At 35.5% G+C, this 26,845-nt stretch overlaps 3 protein-coding genes across 5 annotated transcripts; all 3 read left to right on the forward strand.

Annotated features, from left to right (window-relative positions):
* Window positions 1–11,847: 11,847 nt before the first annotated feature.
* LOC141708782 (glutamate receptor 2.2-like) lies at window positions 11,848–15,869 on the forward strand. 3 transcript variants are annotated; one of them, XM_074512560.1, is made up of 6 exons: window positions 11,855–12,163; window positions 12,546–12,632; window positions 12,717–14,110; window positions 14,241–14,541; window positions 14,678–15,066; window positions 15,366–15,869. In XM_074512560.1, exons 3-6 carry the CDS (start codon window positions 13,910–13,912, stop codon window positions 15,771–15,773), a joined length of 1,299 nt encoding a protein of 432 aa, XP_074368661.1. In that variant the 5' UTR covers window positions 11,855–12,163; window positions 12,546–12,632; window positions 12,717–13,909; the 3' UTR covers window positions 15,774–15,869. The 3 variants fall into 3 exon arrangements, with proteins under 3 accessions (XP_074368659.1, XP_074368661.1, XP_074368660.1); XM_074512559.1 differs by having other exon boundaries at window positions 11,855–12,632; XM_074512558.1 differs by lacking the exons at window positions 14,241–14,541; window positions 14,678–15,066; window positions 15,366–15,869 and having other exon boundaries at window positions 11,848–12,632; window positions 12,717–13,903.
* A 741-nt stretch (window positions 15,870–16,610) lies between these two features.
* On the forward strand, window positions 16,611–20,418 carry LOC141708783 (glutamate receptor 2.3-like). The gene is made up of 5 exons (XM_074512561.1): window positions 16,611–16,991; window positions 17,158–18,545; window positions 18,677–18,974; window positions 19,048–19,436; window positions 19,868–20,418. Exons 1-5 carry the CDS (start codon window positions 16,649–16,651, stop codon window positions 20,318–20,320), a joined length of 2,871 nt encoding a protein of 956 aa, XP_074368662.1. The 5' UTR covers window positions 16,611–16,648; the 3' UTR covers window positions 20,321–20,418.
* Window positions 20,419–21,716: 1,298 nt separating this feature from the next.
* On the forward strand, window positions 21,717–25,311 carry LOC141708784 (glutamate receptor 2.7-like). Its single transcript, XM_074512562.1, has 5 exons — window positions 21,717–22,307; window positions 22,396–23,720; window positions 23,823–24,123; window positions 24,201–24,595; window positions 24,695–25,311. The coding sequence occupies exons 1-5, from the start codon at window positions 21,887–21,889 to the stop codon at window positions 25,127–25,129; spliced, it is 2,877 nt and encodes a 958-aa protein (XP_074368663.1). The 5' UTR covers window positions 21,717–21,886; the 3' UTR covers window positions 25,130–25,311.
* The last annotated feature ends 1,534 nt before the right edge of the window (window positions 25,312–26,845 follow it).

Genomic DNA, 26,845 nt, shown 5'->3' on the forward strand with positions numbered 1-26,845 from the left:
ACCGACAGTGAGTGAAGGGCTCATATACGGATATAAAATAAAGCATAACTGAACAAAAATTAAAAGATGACGAGACTAAGAACACTACTGAATATCTGAATTAAGCACAATAATAATAGTGAATGAGACAATATAAAAAAATGAATACTCAACTCACTAAACAAAACTAAATGCTTACCACCCAAAATTTATCATACTCATACACATATCCTTATTAATTATACATAATAATCATAAATAATATAATCGAAAGAATAATGATAAAATCAAATCATATCCTTACACATACTCTTACACATATTCTCACACTTATAAAATAATACATAAAATAGCTTACATATGAACATGGGAGATAATCTTACACTTACAGGATGTCCTACATTTTCGGTAATCCAGAAATGTGTAGTCATCAAAACTTACAGGGGCTTGCACATCACAAAGCAAATGCTACCCAATATCTTACAGGGGCTTGCACGACAATAAACACGTGCTACCCAAAAGGCCAAATCATACACATACTAGCCATGGTTATACGTGTCCCATAACTTCGGCGACACGCCCATACAATTTAAGTACACCGCATAGGAGGTGCCAAGCACAAGATTATCCACTCGCGACGGATGTCTTACAAACTCCCAAGTCATACAAATAACAGAAATAACTCAAAATAAATACTCAAATATTACACACTCAAATATCTTACATCTCCAAAATCATATATAGATTTATCAAATAACCTCAAAACACTATAACCCAACATCACGAAATAAAATAACATAACAAACCACTAATTAATGATAAGCTCAAATCTGGTCAGTTTCAAAGAATGTCAAATTACTGCATAAATATGAAGCCAACTGAAAAAGTACAGAACACGAAAGTCGTAGGAAATTCCGAGACATTTCCAGAATGGTAAGGCTCGTAAAAAAGGAACAAGTAACGAATTCAGAAAACAAATAAATGCGGACTGCATAACAGAATCAGCCCCTGATTATAATTGTATTTTGATGTTTAAGACATCAAAATCACAGAATTTAGCAACAGAATGTAAACGCAAATTGCAGATATCGAAAAGAGCTTTCCAGAATGGTATTGCTCATAATATTTGAATAAATATTCAATTTAATATGATTTTTCAAAGGTTGGATATTCAAATCCCGAAGTCAAACAGGCAGGTCATACAAATTGCAGAAAAACTCATATTTAGAGACCGAATTTCACAAACAGCGAGAACAAAAGTTGTAGATATTTAAAAGACCATTCCGAAATGACCAAAATCAACAAATTCTAACAGATAACGAAACAGATATGAATTTAACAAGAAATCAGATCGTATACAATGAAGAATATGGAAACGAAAAATAAGAGAACAAAGAAGATATCCGTACACACAAAATTGAATACGAAAAGAAAGAGTACAAGAAAGATGTCTGTATCTCGAGATCTTAGTTATCGAGAATACTAAAAAAGATTTCAGAACCCCAAATCACAAGAACCCCAATTCCACAAACGCCAAATTCATAACCCTCCAAAAAGTTCTTGATGTTCATCTCAATCTCCATCTATTTTCTCTTTCTCTCTCCCTCTCTCCTCTCTTCTCTGATCAAAGTAACACAAACCCTAACTCTTCTCATCCTTCTTTCTCCCCTTTTTTTTATTAAAACCATCACTCTTTTTTAATAAAGCCTTACTATTTTTTTAAAACTAATACTCTTAAAACAATTTTCTGATTATAAATATAAATAAACTTACACAAACTAATTTAATTACAACACATTGACATTAATAAATAATTAAATCAAATAATCCAACTAAAAATAATTATAAAATATCGGGATGTTACATTCTTCCCTCCTTACAAAAATTTCGTCCTCGAAATTTAACTGACACGTCTCTTTTTTTAAAAAAACGGATATAGACAGACAACAAAGGAATACGAAGCGAATAACATTCTTAACTAACGATCCATTCTAAAGTCTACCCACACTCACAGGTCGAGCCTAAAGGCAACTCTAAGGCTATAAGTCTATCTTACAACTACCCACAATTCATACATCGGGCCTAAAGGCAAGTCTACAGAATCTGAAAACACTAGCTCTGATGCCAACTTTAACAACCCAACTAATAAAATTTAAAGAGATAATACTTATTTAAATCGAAACTCCATTAAAATCCGATAAAACTTTCAATTCTTGAAATAAAATACAACCAAATTACAACCAAATCAACAAACTCTAAAGAAAATCTAAGAAAATACAAAACTCCTCAAAGTCTTGGAACTCGCACTCTTCCTCTTAAACAACCCACTTAAAAGAGAAAATACATGCCGGAGGAAAACAAGAAAAACAAAGGACCGGCAGTGAGCGAAGGGCTCATATACGGATATAAAATAAAGCATAACTGAACAAAAATTAAAAGATGACGAGGCTAAGAACACAACTAAATATCTGAATTAAGCACAATAATAATAGTGAATGGGACAATATAAAAAAAATGAATACTCAACTCACAAAACAAAACTAAATGCTTACCACCCAAAATTTATCATACTCTTACATATATCCTTATTAATTATACATAATAATCATAAATAATATAATCGAAAGAATAATGATAAAATCAAATCATACACTTACACATACTCTTACACATATTCTCACACTTACAAACTAATACATAAAATAGCTTACATACGAATATGGGAGATAATCTTACACTTACAGGATGTCCTATATTTTCGGTAATCCAGAAATATGTAGTCATCAAAACTTACAGGGGCTTGCACAGCACAAAGAAAATGCTACCCAATATCTTACAGGGGCTTGCACGGCAATAAACACGTGCTACCCAAAAGGCCAAATCATACACATACTAGCCATGGCTATACGTGTCCCATAACATCGGCGACACGCCCATACAATTTAAGTACACCGCATAGGAGGTGCCAAGCACGAGATTATCCACTCGCGACGGATGTCTTACAAACTCCCAAGTCATACAAATAACATAAATAACTCAAAATAAATACTCAAATATTACACACTCAAATATCTTACATCTCCAAAATCATATATAAATTTATCAAATAACCTCAAAACACTATAACCCAACATCACGAAACAAAATAACATAACAAACCACTAATTAATGATAAGCTCAAATCTGGTCAGTTTCAAAGAATGTCAAATTACTGCATAAATATGAAGTCAACTGAAAAAGTACAGAACACGAAAGTCGTAGGAAATTCCGAGACATTTCCAGAATGGTAAGGCTCGTAAAAAAGGAACAAGTAACGAATTCAAAAAACAAATAAATGCGGACTGCAGAACAGAATCAGCCCATGATTATAATTGTATTTTGATGTTTAAGACATCAAAATCACAGAATTTAGCAGCAGAATGTAAACGCAAATTGCAGATATCGAAAAGAGCTTTCCAGAATGGTATTGCTCATAATATTTGAATAAATATTCAATTTAATATGATATTTCAAAGGTTGGATATTCAAATCCCGAAGTCAAACAGGCAGGTCATACAAATTGCAGAAAAACTCATATTTAGAGACCGAATTTCACAAACAACGAGAACGAAAGTTATAGATATTTAAAAGACCTTTCCGAAATGACCAAAATCAACAAATTCTAACAGATAACGAATCCGATATGAATTAACAAGAAATAATATTTTATACAATGAAGAATACGGAAACGAAAAACAAGAGAACAAAGAAGATATCCGTACACACGAATTTGAATACGAAAAGAAAGAGTACAAGAAAGATGTCCTTACCTCGAGATCTTAGTTATCGAGAATACTAAAAAAGATTTCAGAACCCCAAATCACAAGAACCCCAATTCCACAAACGCCAAATTCATAACCCTCCAAAAAGTTCTTGATGTTCATCTCAATCTCCATCTATTTTCTCTTTCTCTTTCCCTCTCTCCTCTCTTCTCTAATCAAAGTAACGCAAACCCTTTTTTTTAGCAAACCCTAACTCTTCTCATCCTTCTTTCTCCCCCTTTTTTTTATTAAAACCCTTACTCTTTTTTAATAAAGCCTTACTATTTTTTTAAAACTAATACTCTTAAAACAATTTTCTGATTATAAATATAAATAAACTTACACAAACTAATTTAATTACAACACATTGACATTAATAAATAATTAAATCAAATAATCCAACTAAAAATAATTATAAAATATCGGGATGTTACATGACATCTCTCAGTTCACCCCCTCATTTTTCTCTTCATAAATGGATTAATTCAATGGCCACCATCACATTGTCAGTGACATTTCGTCCTGGAACAAAAACGCTTTATTCTTCAGATATTAGGACTGGTAAAATTTTGTTCAGCCTATTAGCTAGTACCTTGGCAATAATTTTGTATAAAACGTTACATAAAGAAATATGCCTAAGATCTTTGACATCTTCCACTTTCTCTTTCTTAGGAATGAGAACAAGAGTAGTTTCGTTTATGCTTGTCGAGAACTTGAAGTTGTGAGCCAATCTTGACAGCATTTAAACACTAACTTGTTGATTAAAAATGTTGAAATAAAGTAGGGTTTAAACCATCCGGGCCACTAGCTTTATCAGGATTCATACTTTTTATTGCTTCTGAGAATTCCTCAAATGATAGTTCTGCTGTTAGCAAACTGTTTTGATCATCAGAAACTTAAAACTCATTCTCATTTACAAGATAGTTTATCCCTTGATCAGTTGTAGCAAAAACATCGGAATAACAATTTTTTAGTAAACAACAGAGATCCTCATGATTAGACACAACAATACCATCCTCTGATTTTAGAGAGGATATGTGATTCATTTTTTTCTTGGTTAATGTTGTCGAATGAAAGAACTTCAAATTTGTGTCTCCTTCCTGTAACCAAAATATTTTTGCATGTTGTTTACAGTAAATCTCCTCATGCAAAAGTAAGTTTTCCAGTTTTGCTTTTTCACCAAAATAAGATTGAAATACATCCTCATCATCTCGATTCTTCAAAGCATCGAGGACTTCTTTCTGATTGATTACTTTCTCTCTAAATTTGTGAAAGAAATTTTTGCCCCTATCTAGCCATAAAAGAAGACATTGAAATGAGTTTTGGAAGAAGGTGAGATGACGGGAAATCTTTCCAAAACTTTGACACCTCAAAATGGAATTCCACTTCCTTCAACCAAGTGTTTTCAAACTTAAAGCGAAACTGCTTTTTAGTAACAATTGTGTTCAACAAATTCAGTTTGATGGGCTCATGGTCCGATATGATTGCATGAAAAAATGAAAGTGTACATACTAGAAATAGATGCCACTAGCTTTCTGTAGCGAATGATCTGTCAAGCCTTTCACGGACCCAATCGTTAGTTCATTTGCTCTTCTCCCATATAAAAGCACCACCTATCAAATCTACTTTATTCAACCTACAATCCTCAATGGCTTTTCTGAATCTATTTAGTAATCTTTGTGGATGAGGATGTTTTTCTTTCTGATCTTTGTCGCATAAGAGATCATTAAAATCTCCAATAATGCACCAAGGGAGTTGAGATTTGGAGGCTAGCATACGAAGAAAATCCCAAGCTTTCCTATGCTCTCTCATTCCGGGATCCATAATAGCAAGTAAGCCTCTAGGAAATTGAATTATTTTCCGAAATAATGATGTCAATATGATTTGAAGATGATTCAGTAACCTTACAACCCATGGTACGCTTCCAAAACACTGCAATACCACCTCCCCTGCCTTGTTTATCAACTGAAAAGAAATTAGAAAAACAAATTTTGAAGAGAGCTTTTCAATTTTATTACTTATAGAAAGAGTTTCAGATAAAAATACTAGATCAGGCTTATGAGACTTAAACATCTCACCAAGGATACGAACTGCTCTCTGGCTGCCTAGACCACGTCAATTCCAACTTAATAGACTCATTTGGGTCGGCTAGCTTGCATTGCAAGCTTAGCCGAGATAGAATTAGAAGATGCTGCCAAATCAATGTTAGAAAAAATAGCTTCTGTTTATTGTTCTGTAAACTGAGGTCCGGTTAAATTTAATCTCACATTAATATCCATTGTACCTGGTAAAGTTGGGTCACCTCTCCTTCTTTTTCGTTCATCAAATTTTAGCCCAACATTTTCCCCATCATTAAGCTCATATAGGAGATTTGAAGTTATATTAAATCTCATTAACTCCGTTGTTGTGTTGTTATCCCAAGATTCTGTAACCGCCAAACTCCTAAAATTATTCTTCTTGATTATCTCCTCCTCTTTATTTGAATTATTATCCCTCCTAAAATTATGGAAGCTACCATCCCTTTCACTTCTAGCTTCCCACGTGTCATCGGATTCATCTCTGAGCCAACGGCTTTAACTCTGGTTCGCCATCCTACGCGATGGTGCCTTCAACCACAAACCCCATTATCTCTCTCCTTCTGCTCCTCTTTTATCTATGAACTTCCTACAGAATCTGTCAGTTCGTGATACCATGTCACACAAGAAGCAAAACTCCCTTAATCTTTCGTATTTGCACACCACGGTGAATTCCTTGCCATCCTTTTTTTTTATGATTTTCTTCTTTCTTTTAAAAGGCTTCCTGACATCCAGCCTAATTCGGATCCTCATACATTCACGCCAGATTGAAGAGTTGTTCTTAACATTGTAGTCGAGAAATTCTACAAAAAATCCCAAGTTGTTGACCTACAACCTCTGACATTAAACCCATTGGCAGATCATGAATCTGAATCCAAATATTCATATGCCATTATTGAACTTGGTAGGGGTCTTCACTTGTAGCCACTAGTTCCAAGGCCATCATCGCATTATCAAACATTCAAGGACCTCCTTTGACACCCACTGTAGATCTTGTATATGGAAAATTGGAAAAGATAGATACCCTGTTCTAGTTCTTTTATACTAATTCTCATCGTAGGCTTCCAAATATCAACCATCTTTGTCCTCATCGCTCTTAAATTTATAGTTTTCTCTATGAGAAACCTTCCTACTAAGCATAACTCATACCTATTGGACTTTCTTCAACCCCAATATTCAATACAAAACTTTTATTTTTCTCCTCTACTATATCGAGGTTTGTCATCTATGCATCGATGTCACGATACCTCGTTATGGGGAAAAGAAATAAAAAACTCTCACAAATCCTAATTTCTAGATGAGAAATTTGAATATGAAGAGAAACTCAACGACTCTCACACACGGCATGGAGAGAAAAAAAGTTTTCATTCATGTTGTGTTTTAATGTAGTACAAAGAGTGACAAGTACCAACATATGTGCACATATGTATCTTAACCATATTCGTCTTACATACTTTGTTGGTTCAAATGTCATCCTGCACCAATATTAAGTACATAGCTTTCCGAGGATTTTGATTTAAGTTCGTGTCCTGTCAACAACATATTATCTTTAAAATTTATATTATATATCTTTAGTAAAGACTCAAAATACCATAAAATATATATAATTATAGCTTATTATCTTCTTCAATTTATTTTCAACTATTGAAAATATATATAAAAGTATAAATAATAATAAAATAAAACATTTATCTATTGGTCGATCGGTACTTTCTAAATTTACTTAATTACCCTCACTTAATATTTTTTTATTATTTTACTTAAGAACCACATAACACGCATTTGCTAGATGGGTGTTCAGTTTTTTTAAAGTAACAAAGGACACACATTCATTTAGTGAATACGCATTCTCAAATGGTCAGCGGGTATTTTGAGTGTTGTTCCGCGTCTTTAGGTATTTTGGATAGTTAAACACTAAAAATGAGGTGGGCAACTCTATTTAACTAAATATTAAAATGACTAATAATTAATCAATTACATTTTTCTACTAAAATACATAACCTTTTTTATTGTAAACAATAAAATTGCTCCTTTTTCGAAAATAACAGGTCAACTTCTAATTAATGAAATAACACCCGAAAAGGGCATTCCGCTAACACATTTAGAGCGACTGATTTTTTAACATGATATCAGAGCTAAGGCTGACGGGAGACTCTGGTTCGACTCCGTACTATCCCCAATTTTTCTCATAATTTATTATGGCACTGAGTGTGGCACGAAAGACAAAATTATGCTCCAAATATAGGCTCATAATCTACTGTTCGACCCATAAACGAGTTTTCGACTTAGAAGAATATGCGAGAAAAATACACTTAAAAAATGGGCGTCAATGATCAACCCATAAAAGGACCTTGCAGTTACATGGAGTGTTTTTTGACTATTAATATAAGATTATGAAAATATTCTTTTTCAACCACATTAGATTTTGGGGTTGAGCTTTTTAAATTGTATCATGACATTTGATAACTATTTCTAGATACAGTTTTGGGCATCATTTCATTTACTCACCCTATACTGATATTTGATTTTATAACACGCATTTTAAGATGACAAAAAGTATTACTTATACTTGATAAACAAATATAAATTTATATCAAATTAAAACTTATATTCTAAACTACAATTTGATATAAATATTAAAAATAACAAATATGCATACTTATATTTTTTAACACCTCAATTTCCGTGAAAAAAAAGTCAAAAATAGTTAAAATGGGAGGGAGTATATGTTAGGCTGTTTGCTTAGGATTTTGCCGTAACATCTTATTTTTGCAAGTTGCAACTCCCATTCATATACTTAAGAACATCTCCAGCAATTTTGACTCTTAATTTGGAATTTGAGAAGTAAGATAATTATTTTTACTCCAAGAGACTATTTGTGACTCTTAAATCTCTTCTTATTTCTAAGAGCTTCTTTCCCATTCTTAAATAATATTATATTATATATTTATGAAAACAATCTCTTTCTCTATCAACTAAGTCCTTCGTGAATTCAACTTTCATTTAATATTAAAAAAATTAATTAAGAGTTCATATAAATAATATTTCCACTGTTCTAAAAACCCCCGATTAATCCTTAAAAAATATTTGGCCAATCTATTTTTTGAAATCCGATTAATATTTATAAATTATTTTTGAATTATATATTTCATAATATATAAGGTAAATATCTTAAATATTATTAAAATATTTAAATATATCCGATTTTGGTTCCAATTAATCTCTCCTATTAATCCCCGATTTGCCGATTAATTCATAATCGGTATCTAAACCGATTAGTACCGATTACCGATTTTTACAACCATGAATATTGAGAATAACACATTAACTCACTGTGAGCCAATATTATATATTATATTTTAGAGCAGAAATGCTCTAATTGTTTTAGTTTTAAGTACCGTTAAGAAATCCATGGCTGCAACAAATAATCAGGTGTTAAAGGATGTGATGGATATTAATGAGTGATGCAAAAGAACATATCACCCATAAGCTGCAGTTTGACAAGTTATTGGAGCATGAAGAGTCGACTAACCAGATACTTTGCACACTGTGCAAATGTAAGGCAACATCAACATCCCGTAATGTAAGGTTGACAATGATTGGGATGCATGAGAGGACCCTCCTAATTAGAGCCGGCCAAATGTGCGGGTTCGAACCGCTCATTCGGGACCGGCTCGTACGGAAACTGGAAAAAATTCGGCACTAAACGGGCCGGTTCAAACCCGCCCAACTTGTTAAATTACATGAACCGATTACGAATTGTAAATTTAAAACCCGAAACCGTACAAGCCCGCTCGAGCCCGCACGGACCGAAACCACACGAGCTGCGCGTTGAGCACAACCCGCACAGCCCGCACGAGCCCGCGGTTATGCTGCACGCACCTGCCTTATTTCCATCAATGATCACCTTCAACTCTGCCTTATTAACTCACTCTAATTCTAATTCTTCATCTAACTCTAACTCTCAGTCTCTCTCAATTTCTAACTCTCTCTCTCCCTCTAACTCTCATTCTCTCTCCGTCTCCCTCAATTTCAGTCTCCGCCACCGACCACCGTTCCTATTTCTGTTTCTTTTTCCGAGTTTCAACCAGATTTTTATTATTTCCCTAACCATTTTATTTTCTTAAAAATAAAACCTTCTCAAAATTTATATTCTCCCTGCTTAATTATTATAATTAATTAGAATTATTAGAAACCTAAACTTAAACCGTCCTCTTTTAACCAAGAACTTAAAATAATAAAATTAATCGATTAAAATTAAATTTATTTAATATAATTATTAATGTTGACTTCTTAAATTAAAATTGAAAAAAATATCAAAACAAAAATATACAGTGCATAACTGATTTGGAGTGATGTTATGGCTACGTAGACCAATCCTGCCCAAAAAATTAAATTGAACTCCAACCCGCGAAGCCCGCACGGCTCAGCCCGCACGGCTCGCGAACCTTGAGCCGGTTACGAGTCTGTGTCTGTCAGTTCGAACCCGGCTCGACCCGATTCGTTCAACTTGCGTATCGGTTCAGTGTTCGTTGTTCGCGTGTTCAACCCGTAATCAACCCGGCCCGGACCGTACTAGTGGCCACCTCTACTCCCAGTACGATTCTTCTTCACTTTTACTGGAATACCAAAAGCCCAAAACTTCTCCTCTTGGAAATTACTTGGGTAAGCTACAAGTATCTCATTCTTGTTCTTTGAATTTTCTGAGTCAATTTCAATAATGCTTTATTATAACTTCCTCAGAGCAAGTCCAATCCTAGATGCAAAATGACTATAGTATTGCTATAATTTAGTATCAAAGTGTTTTTTGATGTTATAATAGAACTTCAACTCTAATACTAGTTGCATTTTGAAACCAAATAATTCCAAATTTAACTCATTTTTGTCTTTCCTTCCTATATCTTAATTAAAGTTTACCAATATGCATGTCATTTATAGTTACTTGATGATGTGGCATGGATGCATAAATGCATCCTTGGTTTCAAATTTAGAACCAAAGATGCATATATGCATATTTGCATCCAAGGATAAAACTCATTTGGAGTTGAAATTTTTACCATTTGGTTTCAAATTATGGAAATGAAATCAGTTATAATTTTACATTGCATTGGACTTACTCTTATTAAAAAGGTCATACGCATCAATCATAATGTACCAAATATATACATCATGATCCTTACTCAGTCAAAAGTTCTCAATTATTCGCATTTTCAGGCATGTATTGGGGTCGAAAAATTGTTTTTTCCCTCCAAAATTTTAAATCCATTTCCCGTCCTACACATTATACTCTCTCCTATATTACATTATTTGTATCGGTCTAATTTATTTCCAGAGATAACCTTCACCCAATACTTAACATTTAACGATTTAGAAGTGTTTGATGGAGTAAGGGTCAAGATATATATATTCGATACATAAGAGGTTGATAAGAGGTTGATGTGTTTTTTTCTATAAGTGTTTATGTCTGCACAAAATCAGATTTCAAGTTTCAAGTTAAATTAAGCCTTCCAATAATAGTTAATAATAGTAATATATACTTAAATAGTTGTAATAGGATAAATTTGAAACAAGTTAAATATAGGAGAAAAAATGCTACTACTAGCTGATAAGTGGTCGACCAGAGTATTAATATCAAACACACCTCATCATGGTTGACAAGTGTATTAATATCAAACACACCTCAGTACCTCACCCATGTCATTCCGTAGAGAACTTTGTAGCCTAGATGTGCATAGGAAAGTAATAGGTAGCCCAAGTTAGTTCGTCAAATATTTCCTAAGCATTTGGGTATCACTTCCTGACTTACGTGATCAATAACTTTACAAATAATGACACGAGACCCGCATGCATAAATATGCGCCCCAAATTAAAACTGCAAAACACGCGTCATTTGAGAAAAATTTAGAAATTTTTTTGGTACATAGAATTGCTTTTTAGCGTATCACATCTTTGAATTGTATTATTTTGTTTATACTTTTTAGCTGTGCGGATATAGTGTCAATATGTACCAAACCAGCCTACCAAGGCGCCTGAGAATAGATGTATCAGGATGCCTTCCCGGGAAGTCACCTCCGGTGATATATTATAGTGTAGTGAAATTGCTTTGAAGGAGCGCAACTAAATTTACATAAATTATCCTGGTTATGGGACTAATTATGTTATAAATTATTCATGTACAAGAACATAAGACTAAAAAAGTACATTAAAGCATCAGACAAGCACGTTGTCCTTTGAAACTACAGGAGCTAGTTAAAGTCATCCAGAATGGTATAACTGATATCTTCCAGGAAATCGCTTCAGTCACTACAGGTTTCTCACTCCTGTCCTTAATTAAGCTTTTAATTTTCAAAGTCAATACCGCTAATAGACAATAAGTACTTGTTTATGTATCTTGCTACAATCACGAAGACATGTACAAGTTGCATGTAATACTACTAATACTTTGATTCCACTCACTGACGCCCCTGGACCTTTGAAACTTTTGTTAAGTAAGTTTTGATGGGGTTCTCCAACTTTTACCTTAATCATTTGCTCATGAGTACAACTATGTTCCTTGTACTTTTTGCAAAAAGTGAAACAAGCACGACTTTGGACTCGAATAATCAAATTGCTGTTAATGTTGGTTTAATTTTTGATTTTGATTCCTCCACTGGTTATTTGGCCAATTCTTGCATATCCCTCGCGGTATCAGATTTCTATTCAAAAAATCAGCATTACGCAACAAGACTGACTTTTTATTCCAAGAATTCCAGTGATGTTCTTACTGCAGCTTTGGCAGGTGATACGTGTCATTGATTAATCTATAAGCGATTTGAATGACATACAATAATCATTTTTCTCACTCGTTTAATCATTGATGCAGCTTTGGAGTTGATTAACCAGGACCACGTCGTAGCAATTATTGGGCCACAATACTCCAATGAAGCAAGATTTGTTGCAGAAATTGGAGGGAGAACTCAGGTGCCAATTATCTCATTATCTGTGAAAAGCACATCGCACTGGCCTTCAAAGACTCCATATTTTATTCAGACCGCAGTACCTGATTCCGTTCAACTGGATGGAATCACTTCCCTTGTGCAGCAACTTGGATGGCAAGAGATTATAGTGATTTATCAAAATGACACAGAAGAGTCTGGCAACTGTGTTATACCTTCTCTGATCGATACCTTTCAGAAGGCAAGTATTCAGCTTTCATACACGATTGCAATCTCATTTACTTCCGGTGCATCTGATCATATAAAGAAAGAGCTAAGCCACTTGAGGAGCATACAAACTCGAGTATTTCTTGTTCACGTGAGTAGTCCTGGACTTGCTTCTCAACTGTTTTCCCTTGCAAATGAGGTGGGAATGATGACTAAGGGAACGGCATGGATAATCACCGATGCTTTATGCAATTCGCTAAGTTCCTTAGATGCTACAACCATCGAGTCAATGGAAGGTGTTTTAGGTGTAAGGCTTTATGAATCAAGATCAAAAAATATGCAGGATTTCAAAATTAAGTGGAATGAATTTGTGCCAAGGCAGAAGCAGTTAAAATATACAGAAAAACCCGGAAATGATTTTAATATGTTTTGTTTGCGGGTGTACGAAGCAGTTTGGTCATTAGCCACATCTGTAGAGAATATTCAGTTACCTGGAGTGAATATGAGCCATGAGAAATTAAATGCATCCACTGCTGCCATCACAAATTTGAGAGTCTCAGAGGTAGGCCCAAGACTTGTTAAAGAAATCTTGCAAACCAGATCACAAGGCCTAAGCGGAGAATTCAAGGTTAAGGATGAAGAACTGAAAACTCCAGTTCTAGAGATAATTAACATAGTTGGGAACGGTGAAAACGGTGATAGAACTGTTGGATACTGGACACCAGGTAGAGGCTTTAGCCGAAAAATAGGAAGTGCAGCTAAGGAAAATCAATGAATAGTTTATTCAAAACCGCTTGAAAGCGTTCTCAAACCAATTATTTGGCCTGGAGACTCTACAAGTAAGCCCAAAGGATGGGATGTACCAAGAACGGGCCTGAAGCTAAGAGTAGGGGTTCCAGAAAAGATCGGTTTTATGGAATTTGTGAATGTGCAAGAAATTGGTAACACCAAAAAATATAATGTCACTGGATTTAGCATTGATGTTTTCAAAGCTGCTTTGGATACATTACCATACAGGCTTGAACCTGAATTTGTTCCTTTCTTGATCGTGAATGACAGTGGCGGCCCTAACAGAACATACGATGATCTAGTCAACAAGCTAAGAGGCACCAAGGTTCGTAATGACTACCAATTTTCCACTTACCCTTATAGTTAATCTTGTATCCTGCAGTCATGCATTAATTAATTAACTAGCAAAATCAACCAGCTCCGATTATTTAACCAAAATATATGTACGTGTGTAGAATCTGGAGTTTGAGGCAGTGGTGGGCGATGTGACTATAAGGGCTAATCGCGAAAGGGAAGTGGACTTTTCACTTCCATATACGGAATCTGGTGTGGTGATGGTGGTAAAAGCAAAATCAGACAGGCTAAAAAACATTTGGATGTTTGTAGCGCCATTAAGTTGGGATCTCTGGCTCACAATTTTTCTAGCTACTATCTTCATTGGACTCGTGCTCAGAATCTTGGAGCGCCGTGTAAACCCTCAGCGCCAACTTGGCATGCTCTTTTTGTTTCCGTTGGCGGCTCTAGCATTTCCAGAAAGTAAGTGTACTGTGGTCTGTGGTACCACATACGACCACACAGGCCCATACAACATGGTTTATGTTGGATATTATTCGGATATTTGATAAACTATTCGGATGCATCAGTTTACTAATTCGATATTTTTCATGAGCAGGGAACATGGTGGGAAACAATTGGGCGAGATTTGTGTTGGTGGTATGGTTGTTCATGGCATACGTACTAATGCAGGGTTACACTGCTAATTTATCCTCAATTTTAACGGTGGGTCAGCTGAAACCTTCTGCAGACATCCCTTCTTGTGCAGGGTATCAACAGGGTTCGTTTGTGAAAGATTTTCTCACAAATTGGTTGAACATGGACATAACTCAATGCCAAAGTTACTTAAACATGGAGGCTTATGACAAGGCCCTTTCTCTCGGATGCAAGAATGGAGGGGTAGATGCCATCTTCGATGAGATTCCTTACATCAGACTATTCCTTCACAAATACGGTTCTAAATATAAGACGGTCGGAACCACGTATAATACCGGTGGATTTGGCTTTGTAAGTCCCCTTCTGCACCTCTTCAATAATTTCAATATTTATACAACAAGGGAATATAACAGGCTTGTGCTCAAAAACCTTAAAATTAAAATCGGTGTTTTGTAAGTTTTGGTTTGAACTTTGAACCAAATTACCTGTTTTATCAAACTTGAAATTTCTACTTTTCAAAAATCACAAATTTTAACTATATAAATCACTTATTCTCACGTTTCTGATTTTTAAGAAGTCTTGTTGGAGTGCGGCCGTGAGATAATACTATGAAGAACTTAATAGCTTCCTGTATTATTTAAATATAACAGGCATTTCCGATTGGGTCTCCTTTATCCAAGGCTATTTCAAAGGCAATATTAGATTTGAGAGAATTGGGAACAATGCGAAAAATTGAGAAGAAATATTTCGATGCAGGAAATACTTCTTATTATGACGCCGAAGATGTATCGCAAGAACCAAGTTTCACAGCAAATAGCTTTGCTGGTCTTTTCATTATTACTGCATTCTTAACGCTACTTGCACTAGTTTGTTCCGAATGCTCGTTCGCTCTGTCGAAATATCGAGTTCATTCTATTGAGATGACTCATGATGTTTCCCCTCAAAATGACCTGCATGATCAACAGAAGGAGGAGGATGATGAAATTTCATCTGAAGAAGTGAGAAAAGAACAAGATTTACTACAAGAAATCACAGATGTTAATACTGATCGTGAATGAATATGCAGATCAAGTAACATATTTTAATAATTTATACCGTTGGATGTGTAATATTCAAAGTTAATTTATAGTTTAAGCCAGATTTGGTAGATTTTTGTAATATGTTTTTTTTTTATTTTTATGTGAAAGTTAAAACAATTCATTAGTTACAAGTCATACTGCATTTACAAAAATAATCAACATTTAACGAACACATTACAAAGATCAAATTAAAATTTTCTTTGCTAAAACTTCATCGTTAAACAGATTTTTCATTGTGGCACATCTCTAGCTTGTATAATCCGGTGTATGCCTGAGAATTGTTAGGTAGGTTGTTGTAATATGCTTATTTTGTTCTATGTTAAAATTTCAAATGATTACTGATTCATTCAAATTCTCAAGATTAAATAACAAGAGCTTATGACCATGTCCTTATATTAGAATACTGAGGAAATGATTCTATTCTTTGAATTGATGTATGATTATTATAAAGCTAAGTAAACGGTTCATACTAAAGCACGACATTTTCAAGATTCACTTTGCTTCCTAAAAAAATCAAGATGTTGCATCATGCATTTAAATAATAACTGCAAATTGGTCCTGCCTAGAATATCTGAGCTATACTTCTGGAATTGGACTGATGATACGCTATAGTTATACTCTTTTATTCACGGTTGACAATCACAGTAACATTATTCAAATCATGTATGATCTTTGACTCATTATTAACATATACTCTAATCAAGAATGATGAAATATGTGTTAAGCATCAGCTAAGTAGTATTCCACAAGTTAAGCATCTGGCTGGAAAATACTCAAGTCGCTTTAAGTTTCATTCCTTTTGATAAATATTACTTGCTACATCACTGACTCGTTCAATCCGCGAGCAAGAGAACATGCTAATACTACCCTGGCTCTCTATATATATCATAGTCTTTGTTATTCCAGATAGCTGGCATGTAATGGGGTTCTCCAACTTATGCTTCTACATTTTGCTAATTAGTGGAATTAGTCTCCTGTTAGTTTCTGCCAAAAATGAAACAAGTACAGCTCTGCACTCGAAAAATCGAAAAGTTAATGTTGGTTTAATTCTTGATTTCAATTCATCTACTGGTTTTGTTGCCAATGCTTGCATATCCATAGCAGTCTCCGATTTCTACTCTAAAAATCCGCATTACAAAACAAGATTGGATTTGCTCCCTAAGTATTCCAGTGATATTCTTTTAGCAGCTTCAGCTGGTATGTATTCAAATCATTAATTAGTTTATGGATTTTTCTACTGTGTGCCACATTTTCTAAGCATGTGCCCATGGGCACACACTAAACAGACCGTTAGTTTATAAGTAGGTGGTTTTTATTTGTGTTCTGTACTGGGCTTGCTTTTCATTAGTTTTCTTTACTGCAGCTTTGGAGTTGGTTAACGAGGACCAAGTTGATGCAATTATTGGGCCACAATACTCCAACGAAGCAAGATTTGTTGCGGAAATTGGAGAAAAATCACAGGTGCCAATCATGTCATTTTCTGTGACAAGCTCATCGTTCTGGGCTTCACATGCTTCATACTTTATTCGAACCACACTTCCTGATTCATCTCAACTGGAATGTATTACTCTCCTTGTCCGGGAACTGGGATGGCATGACATTGTTGTGCTATATCAATCTGATACAGATGGAGAGCCTGGTAACAATTTCATTCCTTCTCTGACCGACGCCTTTCAGCAAGCAAGAATTCAGCTCTCGTACGTGATTTCATTATCATCTTCTGCCAGTGTTTCTCGTATAAAAAAAGAGTTCAGGCACCTGAGGAGTATGCAAACTCGGGTATTTGTTGTTCACGTGACTTCTCCTGCCCTTGCTTCTCGCTTGTTCTCTCTCGCAAATGAGATGGGAATGATGAGCAAAAAAACTGCATGGATTATCACGGATACTTTGTCCAATTCGCTAAGCTCCTTGGATGCTACAACAATTGAATCAATGGAAGGTGTTATAGGCTTAAGGCCTCATGTACCTACATCAAAAAATAAGGAAGATTTCAAAATCAGGTGGAATAAATTTATATTGATGCAACAACAGACTAATTTTACTGTAAAAATTGGAAGCGATGTTAATATGTTCTGTTTGCGAGCTTATGACACAGTTTGGGCATTAGCCACAGCAGTAGAGAAGATTCAGTTTCCTGAAGTAAAGAGGAGCCAAGAAAAAACAAATATATCAAGAGCTGCCATTACAGACATGAGAATCTCAGAGGCAGGCCCAAGACTTGTTAAAGAAATCTTGGAAACCAGATTCCTAGGCTTAAGCGGAGAATTTAAATTGATGCACGGACAACTAGAAACTCCAGTTCTAGAGATAATTAACATAGTTGGGAATGGTGAAAATGGTGAGAGAACTGTAGGCTACTGGACACCAAGAAAAGGCTTTAGCCGCAAAATAACAAGTGAAGCTAAGGATGATCATGGAATAGATTATTCAGAAGGAGTTGATGGTATTCTCAAACCAATCATTTGGCCCGGAGACTCTACAAAGAAGCCTGAAGGATGGGATGTACCAGGAATGGGCCTGAAGCTGAGGGTAGGGGTTCCAAAAAAAACAGGTTTTACGGAATTTGTAAATGTGAAAGAAATTAATAACAGCAAGACATATAATGTCACTGGATATTGCATAGATGTTTTCAAAGCCGCTCTGGGTTCATTAAATTACAGTCTTGAACCTGAATTTATTCCTTTTGTGGATGACAGTGGTGACAGCAATGGAACATACAATGATCTAGTCAACAAGCTACAAGGCACCAAGGTTAGTACTCAAGAGTAATACTTATTTCAATTGTATACTTCTTGTATGCTAAAGTCCAAGATAATTTAATAATGAACTTGCAATATGCACCTAGCATCCTTAAATCAATAGGAATTTATGTTTGCATACAGAGGCCAGATTATGAAGCAGTAGTTGGAGACGTTACGATAAGGGCTTATCGAGAAGAGAGAGTTGATTTTTCACTTCCATACTCGGAGTCTGGTGTTGTGATGGTGGTAAGAGCTGAACCAGACAAGCTGAAAAACATGTGGATATTCTTGAAGCCGTTAAGTTGGGATCTATGGCTCACAATTGTTCTGGCCCCTATCTTCATAGGTCTTGTTCTACGAGTATTGGAGCGCCACTATCATCAACCCCAACTTGGCATGCTCGTTTTGTTTCCAGTAGCAGCTCTAGCCTTTCCTGAAAGTAAGTGTTTTACTACTACAGACAAAGACCGCAATCACAGATATGCCTTATTAATTTGATGTTTTGCAAGCAGGAAACATGGTCGCAAACAATTGGGCAAGATTTGTGATGGTGGTATGGCTGTTCATGGCCTACATACTAATGCAGAGCTACACTGCAAATTTATCGTCAATTTTAACGGTGGGTCAGCTGAGACCTTCTGCAGACATCCCTTCTTGTGCAGGTTATCAAGACGGCTCGTTTGTACTAGATATGCTCACAAATTGGTTAAAACTGAACGTAACTGAATGCCACAGCTATTCAAGCATGGAGGAATATGATAAGGCCCTTTCTCTCGGATGCAAAAATGGAGGGGTTGATGCTATATTTGATGAAATTCCTTACGTCAAATTATTCCTTCACAAATACGGTTCTAAATATAAGATGGCCGGAGCTACTTACAGCACCGGTGGATTTGGCTTTGTAAGTTTATCATCTCATATTCATATTATCTTATTCTAAATACTCCCCCTCCGTCCCATTCATTTTTTAACCCATTACTTTTTGGACGTCTCATTCATTTCTTAACACTTATTTTAGGAGGTCACACCATTTTACGCACATTTTCCTCTCGTTTCTTCCCTCTTCTTAAACCCTGTGCCTATTCCAAATGTTAAGAATCCAATGGGACGAGGGAATATAAAACTGAAAGAATCTAAATTTAAAAATCTCTAAAGCGATATTCCTGGACCGTGATCGTTGAATATCTCTTTGCTCGTATACTCTAATCCATCCTGAACACTTGACAGCTGATACCTATGTACATCAACATTAGTATTCTGACAACTGTATAAAATAACACATTGACTTTTCAAGAGCACAAAAACTGATAGCTGCTTGTGTTAATTTTTTAGGCTTTTCCGACCGGGTCTCCTCTGTCTAAGCCTATCTCGAAGGCAATATTAGATGTAATGGAAAAAGGAACGATCCAACAGATTGAGAAAAATTATTTTGGAGTGGGATATACCTCGCAATATGCAGAAGAAAATTTATCACGAGACAGTCCGAGTCTGACAGCATTCAGCTTTGCAGGCCTTTTCACCATCACCGCATTTCTCACGTTACTTGCAGTAGTTTGTTCCGAATGCTCATTCGCTATTTCAAGATATCGCAACAGGAACGCTGTAGATGTGCATTCTGTAGAAGTGACTGATGGTGTTTCCCCGGAAAAGGATCAACAAGATCCTAAAGAGGAGGATAAAATTAAAGAACTAGACGAAAGCCAGGAACAAGTACTACAAGAACCCGCGAATGTAAGTAGGGACGAACAAGCTACGAATGCTGGTATTGATCATGGTCGTGGATGATCAAGTTTATGATGTAGTCTTAGACAAGTAAATAGTACCTGATTATGTAAAGTTACCTAGTTTTATCAATAATAGTACATGTTTATATAAATGTTCAACACAAGTTTCACACTTTCTCGGAAACTTCTTTTCAATACAAATTGTTATGATTGTTCTTTAATTTTACAACATGATTAAACTTACAATAAACTACAATGTGATACTATGGAGTTCTGAGCGCGCGCGACCAAATGGCTAGTACTTCTTACTTGATAGCGAAATATCTGATAGCTAATCTGCTTAATTTAAATCGTTGTAATTGCTAGAAACCCAGGAAGCATGAGTGCGGGTGCGTGTACGGGGTGCATGATACGGGGATACGGAAATTCGGCAAATCTAAAAATACGGGGATTTGGGTGCGGGGGATTCGCCAAACATCAATACATTAAAAATATATTTTTTATATATTTTTCAGGAGTTTAAATCAAATTAAACTAAATAATGAACTACATAAGTTCATTATGAGTACATTATCGTTAAAAATATATATTATTATTACTTAATAATCCAACTGATGTATTTTAGCATAGTTAATTGATTAAATATTCAAGTATCTGTATTATCTTTTCTCACTCGTGAATGAGAAAAGAATCCACAAAAATCCGGTGCACGGTGCGACAAGTGAGTGAAGAATACCAGCTTTCCAGCTAGAAACAAAAGTGGCCCGGGCTATCTTGAATGCCATTGCAACTAGCCAAGATGATACTAAATCTTGATAACGACTCGTTTAGCAGAGATGATAGCTAATCGTGATAACGACTCGTTTAGCAGAGATGATAGCTAATCGTGTTATTGACTTCTTTGTTTGTATTATCTCCTTTCTTTTCAAAGTTCAGACAGTCCGGAAAAGAATCCACACAATGTTCCTGCATAACTGCATCATTCGAGTCAGAAAAAGACTTAAATCTGCAAAAAAAAAAAAAATAGAAACTGAACATTCTCACAATTTATTATGGATACAAAGGCAATTAATGGCCAAAGATGAGTGTCGGTGTTCCACTCTTCAACCCATTTCGAGTGAGGGGGAGTGTTAACTATATGATCCTATTGGGGTCTTTCTCTAACACCTTAAGATTTTAGATGAGCTAGTTACTCAACAGTTCGTGTCAAGATTTTAAGCATATAGAATTTGCCAGTTGATTTGAACATTCAAGGTTATTATCAGTAAATTTTAGAACAAGACAATGCATGACTATCATATTTCTATACGAACTGTATAGCCAACAAGTGGTACTCCAAGACAAAAGGACCCAACTGAAAATTTCATAATGTCTTCCTGCTTTCTAGAAATCACTCAAGTCAGCTATTAACTTGAGCCATCTATACGTTTACCAGTTGTCTGTCGAAAACTTCACATAATGTTACAATCGGACTGATCCACTCTTCGACCAAAATGAGATCTCGAATGAAAACGAGTATTAATAAAATCTAATACGTAAATATGAGGTGAAAAACAAAGGTGAGGTAGCGGCCTAACAGTAGTCGATACCGACATAAGTACAAGTTTCTTGTTTTGAATCTTCTTGTATGGATTCATATTCAAGCCACACATTAGCAGATGCACGTACAATCACTTGTTGTTTCTATACTACTAACTACTTCTATTCAACCACGTCTCTCCCAATATATCAGATTCTTCTGTACTCCGAAAATTTGGTGGTTGCTATGGAGTTCTCCAGGGCACACCTCTATGTTTTGCTCGTCAATAGTACTATTTCCCTCCTTTTAGTTACTGCCAAAAATGAAATCAGTACTAATTTTGACCCGAAGAATCGAATAGCTGTTCATGTTGGTTTAATTCTTGATTTCAACTCATCTACTGGTTTTGTGGCTAATTCTTGCATATCCATGGCGTTATCTGATTTTTACTCTATAAATTCGCGTTATACTACAAGATTGGCTATACACCCCAAGAATGCCAATAATGTTCTTTCTGCAGCTTCTGCAGGTGGTTCAAGTTATTTACTTATAAGTACTAGGTGGTTTTATTGGTGAGACATGCTACTTATTCTTCTCATTCATTTCCACTGATGCAGCTTTGGAGTTGATTAACGAGGACCAAGTAGATGCAATTATCGGGCCACAAAATTCAAAGGAAGCAATATTTGTCGCTGAGATTGGAGGGAAGTCTCATGTTCCAGTCATCTCATTTTCTGTGACAAGCTCTTTGCTTTGGCCTTCACGGAATCCATATTTCATTCAGACGACATTGCCTGATTCGTCTCAACTGGAATGCATCACTTCCCTTGTCCAGCAACTCGGATGGCATGTTGTTGTAGTGATTTATCAAGATGAGACAGACAGAGAGTCTAGTACAGGTTTCATCCCTTCTCTGACTGATGCCTTTCAGAAAGCAAGTATTCAGCTATCGTATGTGATTGCAATCTCATCTTCTGCCAGTGAGTCTCATATAAGACAAGAGCTAGGCAACTTGAGGACAATGCAAACTCGGGTATTTCTTGTTCACGTGACTTCTTCTGACCTTGCTTCTCGCCTGTTTTCTCTTGCAAACGATGTGGGAATCGTGAACAAAGGAACAGCATGGATCGTCACAGATGCTTTATCCAATACGCTAAGCTCCTTGGATGCTACAACTATTGAGGAAATGGAAGGGGTTTTAGGTGTAAGGCCTTATGTACCTAAATCAAAAAATTTAGAAAATTTCAAAATCAAGTGGAAAGAAAACAATATTAATATCTTTTGCTTGAGGGCGTATGACACAGTTTGGGCATTAGCCACATCAGTAGAGAAGCTTAAGTTCCCTCAAGTGAAAAGGAGTCATGAGGAATCAAATGCATCAAGCGCAGTACTCACAAATTTAAGAGTCTCGGAGACAGGCCCTGGACTTGTTAAAAGAATACTGGAGACCAGATTCCTTGGCCTAAGCGGAGAATTTAAGTTGAAGGATGGACAATTAGAAACTCCGGTTCTAGAGATAATCAACGTAGTTGGAAACGGGGATAGAATTGTTGGATACTGGACACCTAGAAGTGGCTTTAGCCGAAAGATAGTGACTGCAACGGATGAAGGTCCGGGAGCAGTTAACTCAAAACCGGTAGATGATGTTTTCAAACCAATCATTTGGCCAGGAGACTCCACAAAGAAGCCGAATGGATGGGATGTACCGGGAATGGGACTAAAGCTAAGGGTAGGGGTTCCTGTAAAAACAGGTTTTAAAGAATTTGTGAATGTGCAGGAAATTGGTGACAGCAAGAAATATAATGTAACAGGATTTTGCATAGATGTTTTCCAAGCTGCTTTGGATTCATTACCATTCAAGCTTGAACCTGAGTATCTTCCTTTAAAGCATGACACTAATGGAACATACAAAGATCTAGTTGATAAGCTAACTGGCACCAAGGTTAGTTACAAGTGTAACATGTTATTTTTCCTATATTTAATCAGTGAACTTGAAATTTATACGAGTTCCCATTTTTATTAATCCAAATATATGTTTTAACAGACTCGGATTTACGATGCTCTGGTTGGAGATATAACAATAAGGGCTGATCGGGAAGGGGAGGTTGATTTCTCACTTCCATATTTGGAGTCTGGAGTGGTGATGGTGGTAAGAGTTGAACCTGACAGGCTCAAAAACATGTGGATATTCTTGAAGCCCTTAAGTTGGGATCTATGGCTCACCATTGTTTTAGCTGCTATCTTCATTGGACTCGTGCTACGAATGTTGGAACGCCATGTAAATCCCCAACGCCAACTTAGCATGCTCTTCTTGTTTCCATTAGCTGCTCTAGCCTTTCCAGAAAGTAAGTGTTTTGCTACTGCAATCAAAGACACACTCACACAAACATTTTTTGTTAATTACTTGATTTTTCGCGACCAGGGAACATGGTTGGAAACAAATGGGCAAAATTTGTACTGGTGGTATGGTTATTCATGGCATACATACTAATGCAAAGTTACACAGCAAATTTATCCTCAATTTTAACTGTGAGTCAGCTGAGACCTTCTGCAGACAACCCTGTTTGCGCAGGTTATCAAAAATATTCGTTTGTGGGAGACATGTTACAAAAGATGAATATAAAACACGTCAGTTATACAAGCATGGATGAGTATGATAAGGCCCTTTCCCTCGGATGCAAAAATGGAGGCGTCGATGTCATTTTTGATGAGATTCCTTACATCAAATTGTTTCTTCACAAATACGGTTCTAAATATCAAACCATTTCTTCAAAAATGGATGGTGCAGCTACTACCAGTACTGGCGGATTTGGCTTTGTGAGTCTATATATTCTCGGTAGTTAAATTCATGAGAAAAATATTGTACAATTACAAACCAGGCATGCATTCGCTTCTGTAACAAAACTTTTGTTCCAGGCATTTCCGAGTGGCTCTCCTCTATCTAAGCCCATTTCGAAGGCAATCTTAGATGTAATGGAAAAAGGAAAGATTCAAAAGATTGAGAAGAAATATTTTGGGGCGGGGTATACCTTTCAATATCACGCCCAAGATATATCGCGAGATGGTCCAAGTCTGACAGCATACAGCTTTGCTGGCCTTTTCACCATCACGGCATTCCTTACGCTGCTTGCAGTAGTTTGCTCCGAATGCTCGTTTGTTATTTCAAGATATCGCAACCTGAACGTTAATATTTCAAGAGTTCAGTCTTTTGAGATGAGTGATGATGTTCCCTCTGATGAGAATGACCAGAGAGACTCCAAGGAGGAGGTTGAAATTTTAGGCCAAGAAGAAAACATCGATGAACAAGAACTACAGCCCACAAACATTCATATTTATCATGGTAGTGAATGATCTGGTTCATGTACATCTTAGTAACATATATCATTAAATATAAATTAAATGTATAGCTAAAAATGGTTCTAGCTGAACTACTTATCCATCATGCCTTAAATTCAGAACTCTTGTCTAAGGTGTAGTACTAGTACATATTATATGATTTCGAACTAAGAAATTGCTCCAACAATTTTATAGGTCTACAAATCTCTACAAAATTTAAGAGATGCATAGTTATAGTTGAACTGGAAATTTAAGAACAAATAATAAACCAAGACTCCTAGTTGCAGCAAGCAAGGACGGCTAGGCTTACTTGATTGCCTCTGCAACAGGCAAAGATGATACTAAATCGCGACAACGACTTGTTTTGCAGAGATGAGGGCGAATTGCGATTATGATTTTCTTTGTTGTTTTGCAGAGGTTACACAGAACCATTTTAACAACTTCTTGTTAGCAGGTACGCTAGGTTTTGTTATTTGTCAATGATCTTACTTTTTAAGGTCCACAGAGTCTAAAGAGAAAAACATTTTCCTGCATCATTGGAGCCAGAAAAATACTGAATCAAGAACGAGATTCTGGCATCATTACAGTTTAAGAAAAATAAAAGGCGAATTCTGCAATTCATTTCTAAATCCAAATTTTAAACTGAGAGATGATCACCGTGTTTTAAAGGTCCATCTTTTTTACTAGAGTTGAGCAACTCTTTCTTCTTCAGGTTGGATTAAGAAAGCAACTGTATGTAAATAAGCTTATTAAATTACTTCAAATTATTCCTATCTAGAATGAGCATATAAAGAGTTCGAGTCCAAACAATATAATCTCTGTACTTCGACAGATTTCTACCCAATTAATGAACAAATAAATAATTGTTCTGGAATCGGAATAGTTATACATAATGAGGTAAAATGGTAAATGTTCTATGTAGACCGCTTGAACCTTAGAAGCTTTTAGTGCTGTACAAATGTATGTAATCCTGACCTATAATATTGCATACTATATTAATGCTTATTAATTATTATAACTGCAATGCAATATAAATTATAGGGAAAATGAATTTTTTCGTCACCCAACTTATTGTTTGTTTAATAACTTATCACTCAACTATAATTTTTTTTATTTTACTCACTAACGTTAGGTTCAGATTTTTTTTAGTCACTAACGTTAGGTTCGGATTTGATTATTAGTATTTTATCAATCTTCTATAGCATTATTAAAATATAGTGATAACTAGTAAAAAAGTGTCATATGTGTCTTATAAGAAAGCTTATATATGTCTGAGTTTGCTAGATGCATATGGAGAAGTCGTATAATATCTGAATTATATACGTATGTTATAGGAAGAACGCATATTTTTTTAAACATCTGATCAGAACAGATGTATATACATCGTAAACAGACGCATAAAATCAGTTCATATACGTCTGTTACTTTTTAGGTGGAGTACTAAACTCAAAACCAAAATTATTAGGAAGAGGCATCGTAATCCGTACTAAAATTATTGGGAAATAAAAAAATAAAAAATTCAATATAATCAAATTAGCAAACTGATTATAAAGTACTTATAAAAAATTAAAAAATTACATATCAATATTTTACCAAACGGCACTTTCAAAAACCTAGTGAAATCACCCATCACAACTCCTTCAAGCAACTCTTATCGACCCAAAATCAAAACTATAAACCCATTCATTCTAATAGAATTGTGAAACAAGTATATATATAAACACAAAAATA

The sequence above is a fragment of the Apium graveolens genome, chromosome 2 (genome assembly GCF_009905375.1).
Source record: "Apium graveolens cultivar Ventura chromosome 2, ASM990537v1, whole genome shotgun sequence".
Taxonomy (NCBI): domain Eukaryota; kingdom Viridiplantae; phylum Streptophyta; class Magnoliopsida; order Apiales; family Apiaceae; genus Apium; species Apium graveolens.

Bases quoted from the DNA above. Each gene is read 5' to 3' on its own strand.
- LOC141708782 (XM_074512558.1), top strand. From the start codon at position 12,353: ATGGGGTTCTCCAACTTTTACCTTAATCATTTGCTCATGAGTACAACT. The intron at 12,633-12,716 runs GTGATACGTGTC...TCATTGATGCAG, and splicing joins TCTTACTGCAGCTTTGGCAG to CTTTGGAGTTGATTAACCAG.
- LOC141708783 (XM_074512561.1), top strand. From the start codon at position 16,649: ATGCTAATACTACCCTGGCTCTCTATATATATCATAGTCTTTGTTATT. The intron at 16,992-17,157 runs GTATGTATTCAA...TCTTTACTGCAG, and splicing joins TCTTTTAGCAGCTTCAGCTG to CTTTGGAGTTGGTTAACGAG. The intron at 18,546-18,676 runs GTTAGTACTCAA...GTTTGCATACAG, and splicing joins ACAAGCTACAAGGCACCAAG to AGGCCAGATTATGAAGCAGT.
- LOC141708784 (XM_074512562.1), top strand. From the start codon at position 21,887: ATGGATTCATATTCAAGCCACACATTAGCAGATGCACGTACAATCACT. The intron at 23,721-23,822 runs GTTAGTTACAAG...ATGTTTTAACAG, and splicing joins ATAAGCTAACTGGCACCAAG to ACTCGGATTTACGATGCTCT. The intron at 24,596-24,694 runs GTGAGTCTATAT...CTTTTGTTCCAG, and splicing joins GTACTGGCGGATTTGGCTTT to GCATTTCCGAGTGGCTCTCC.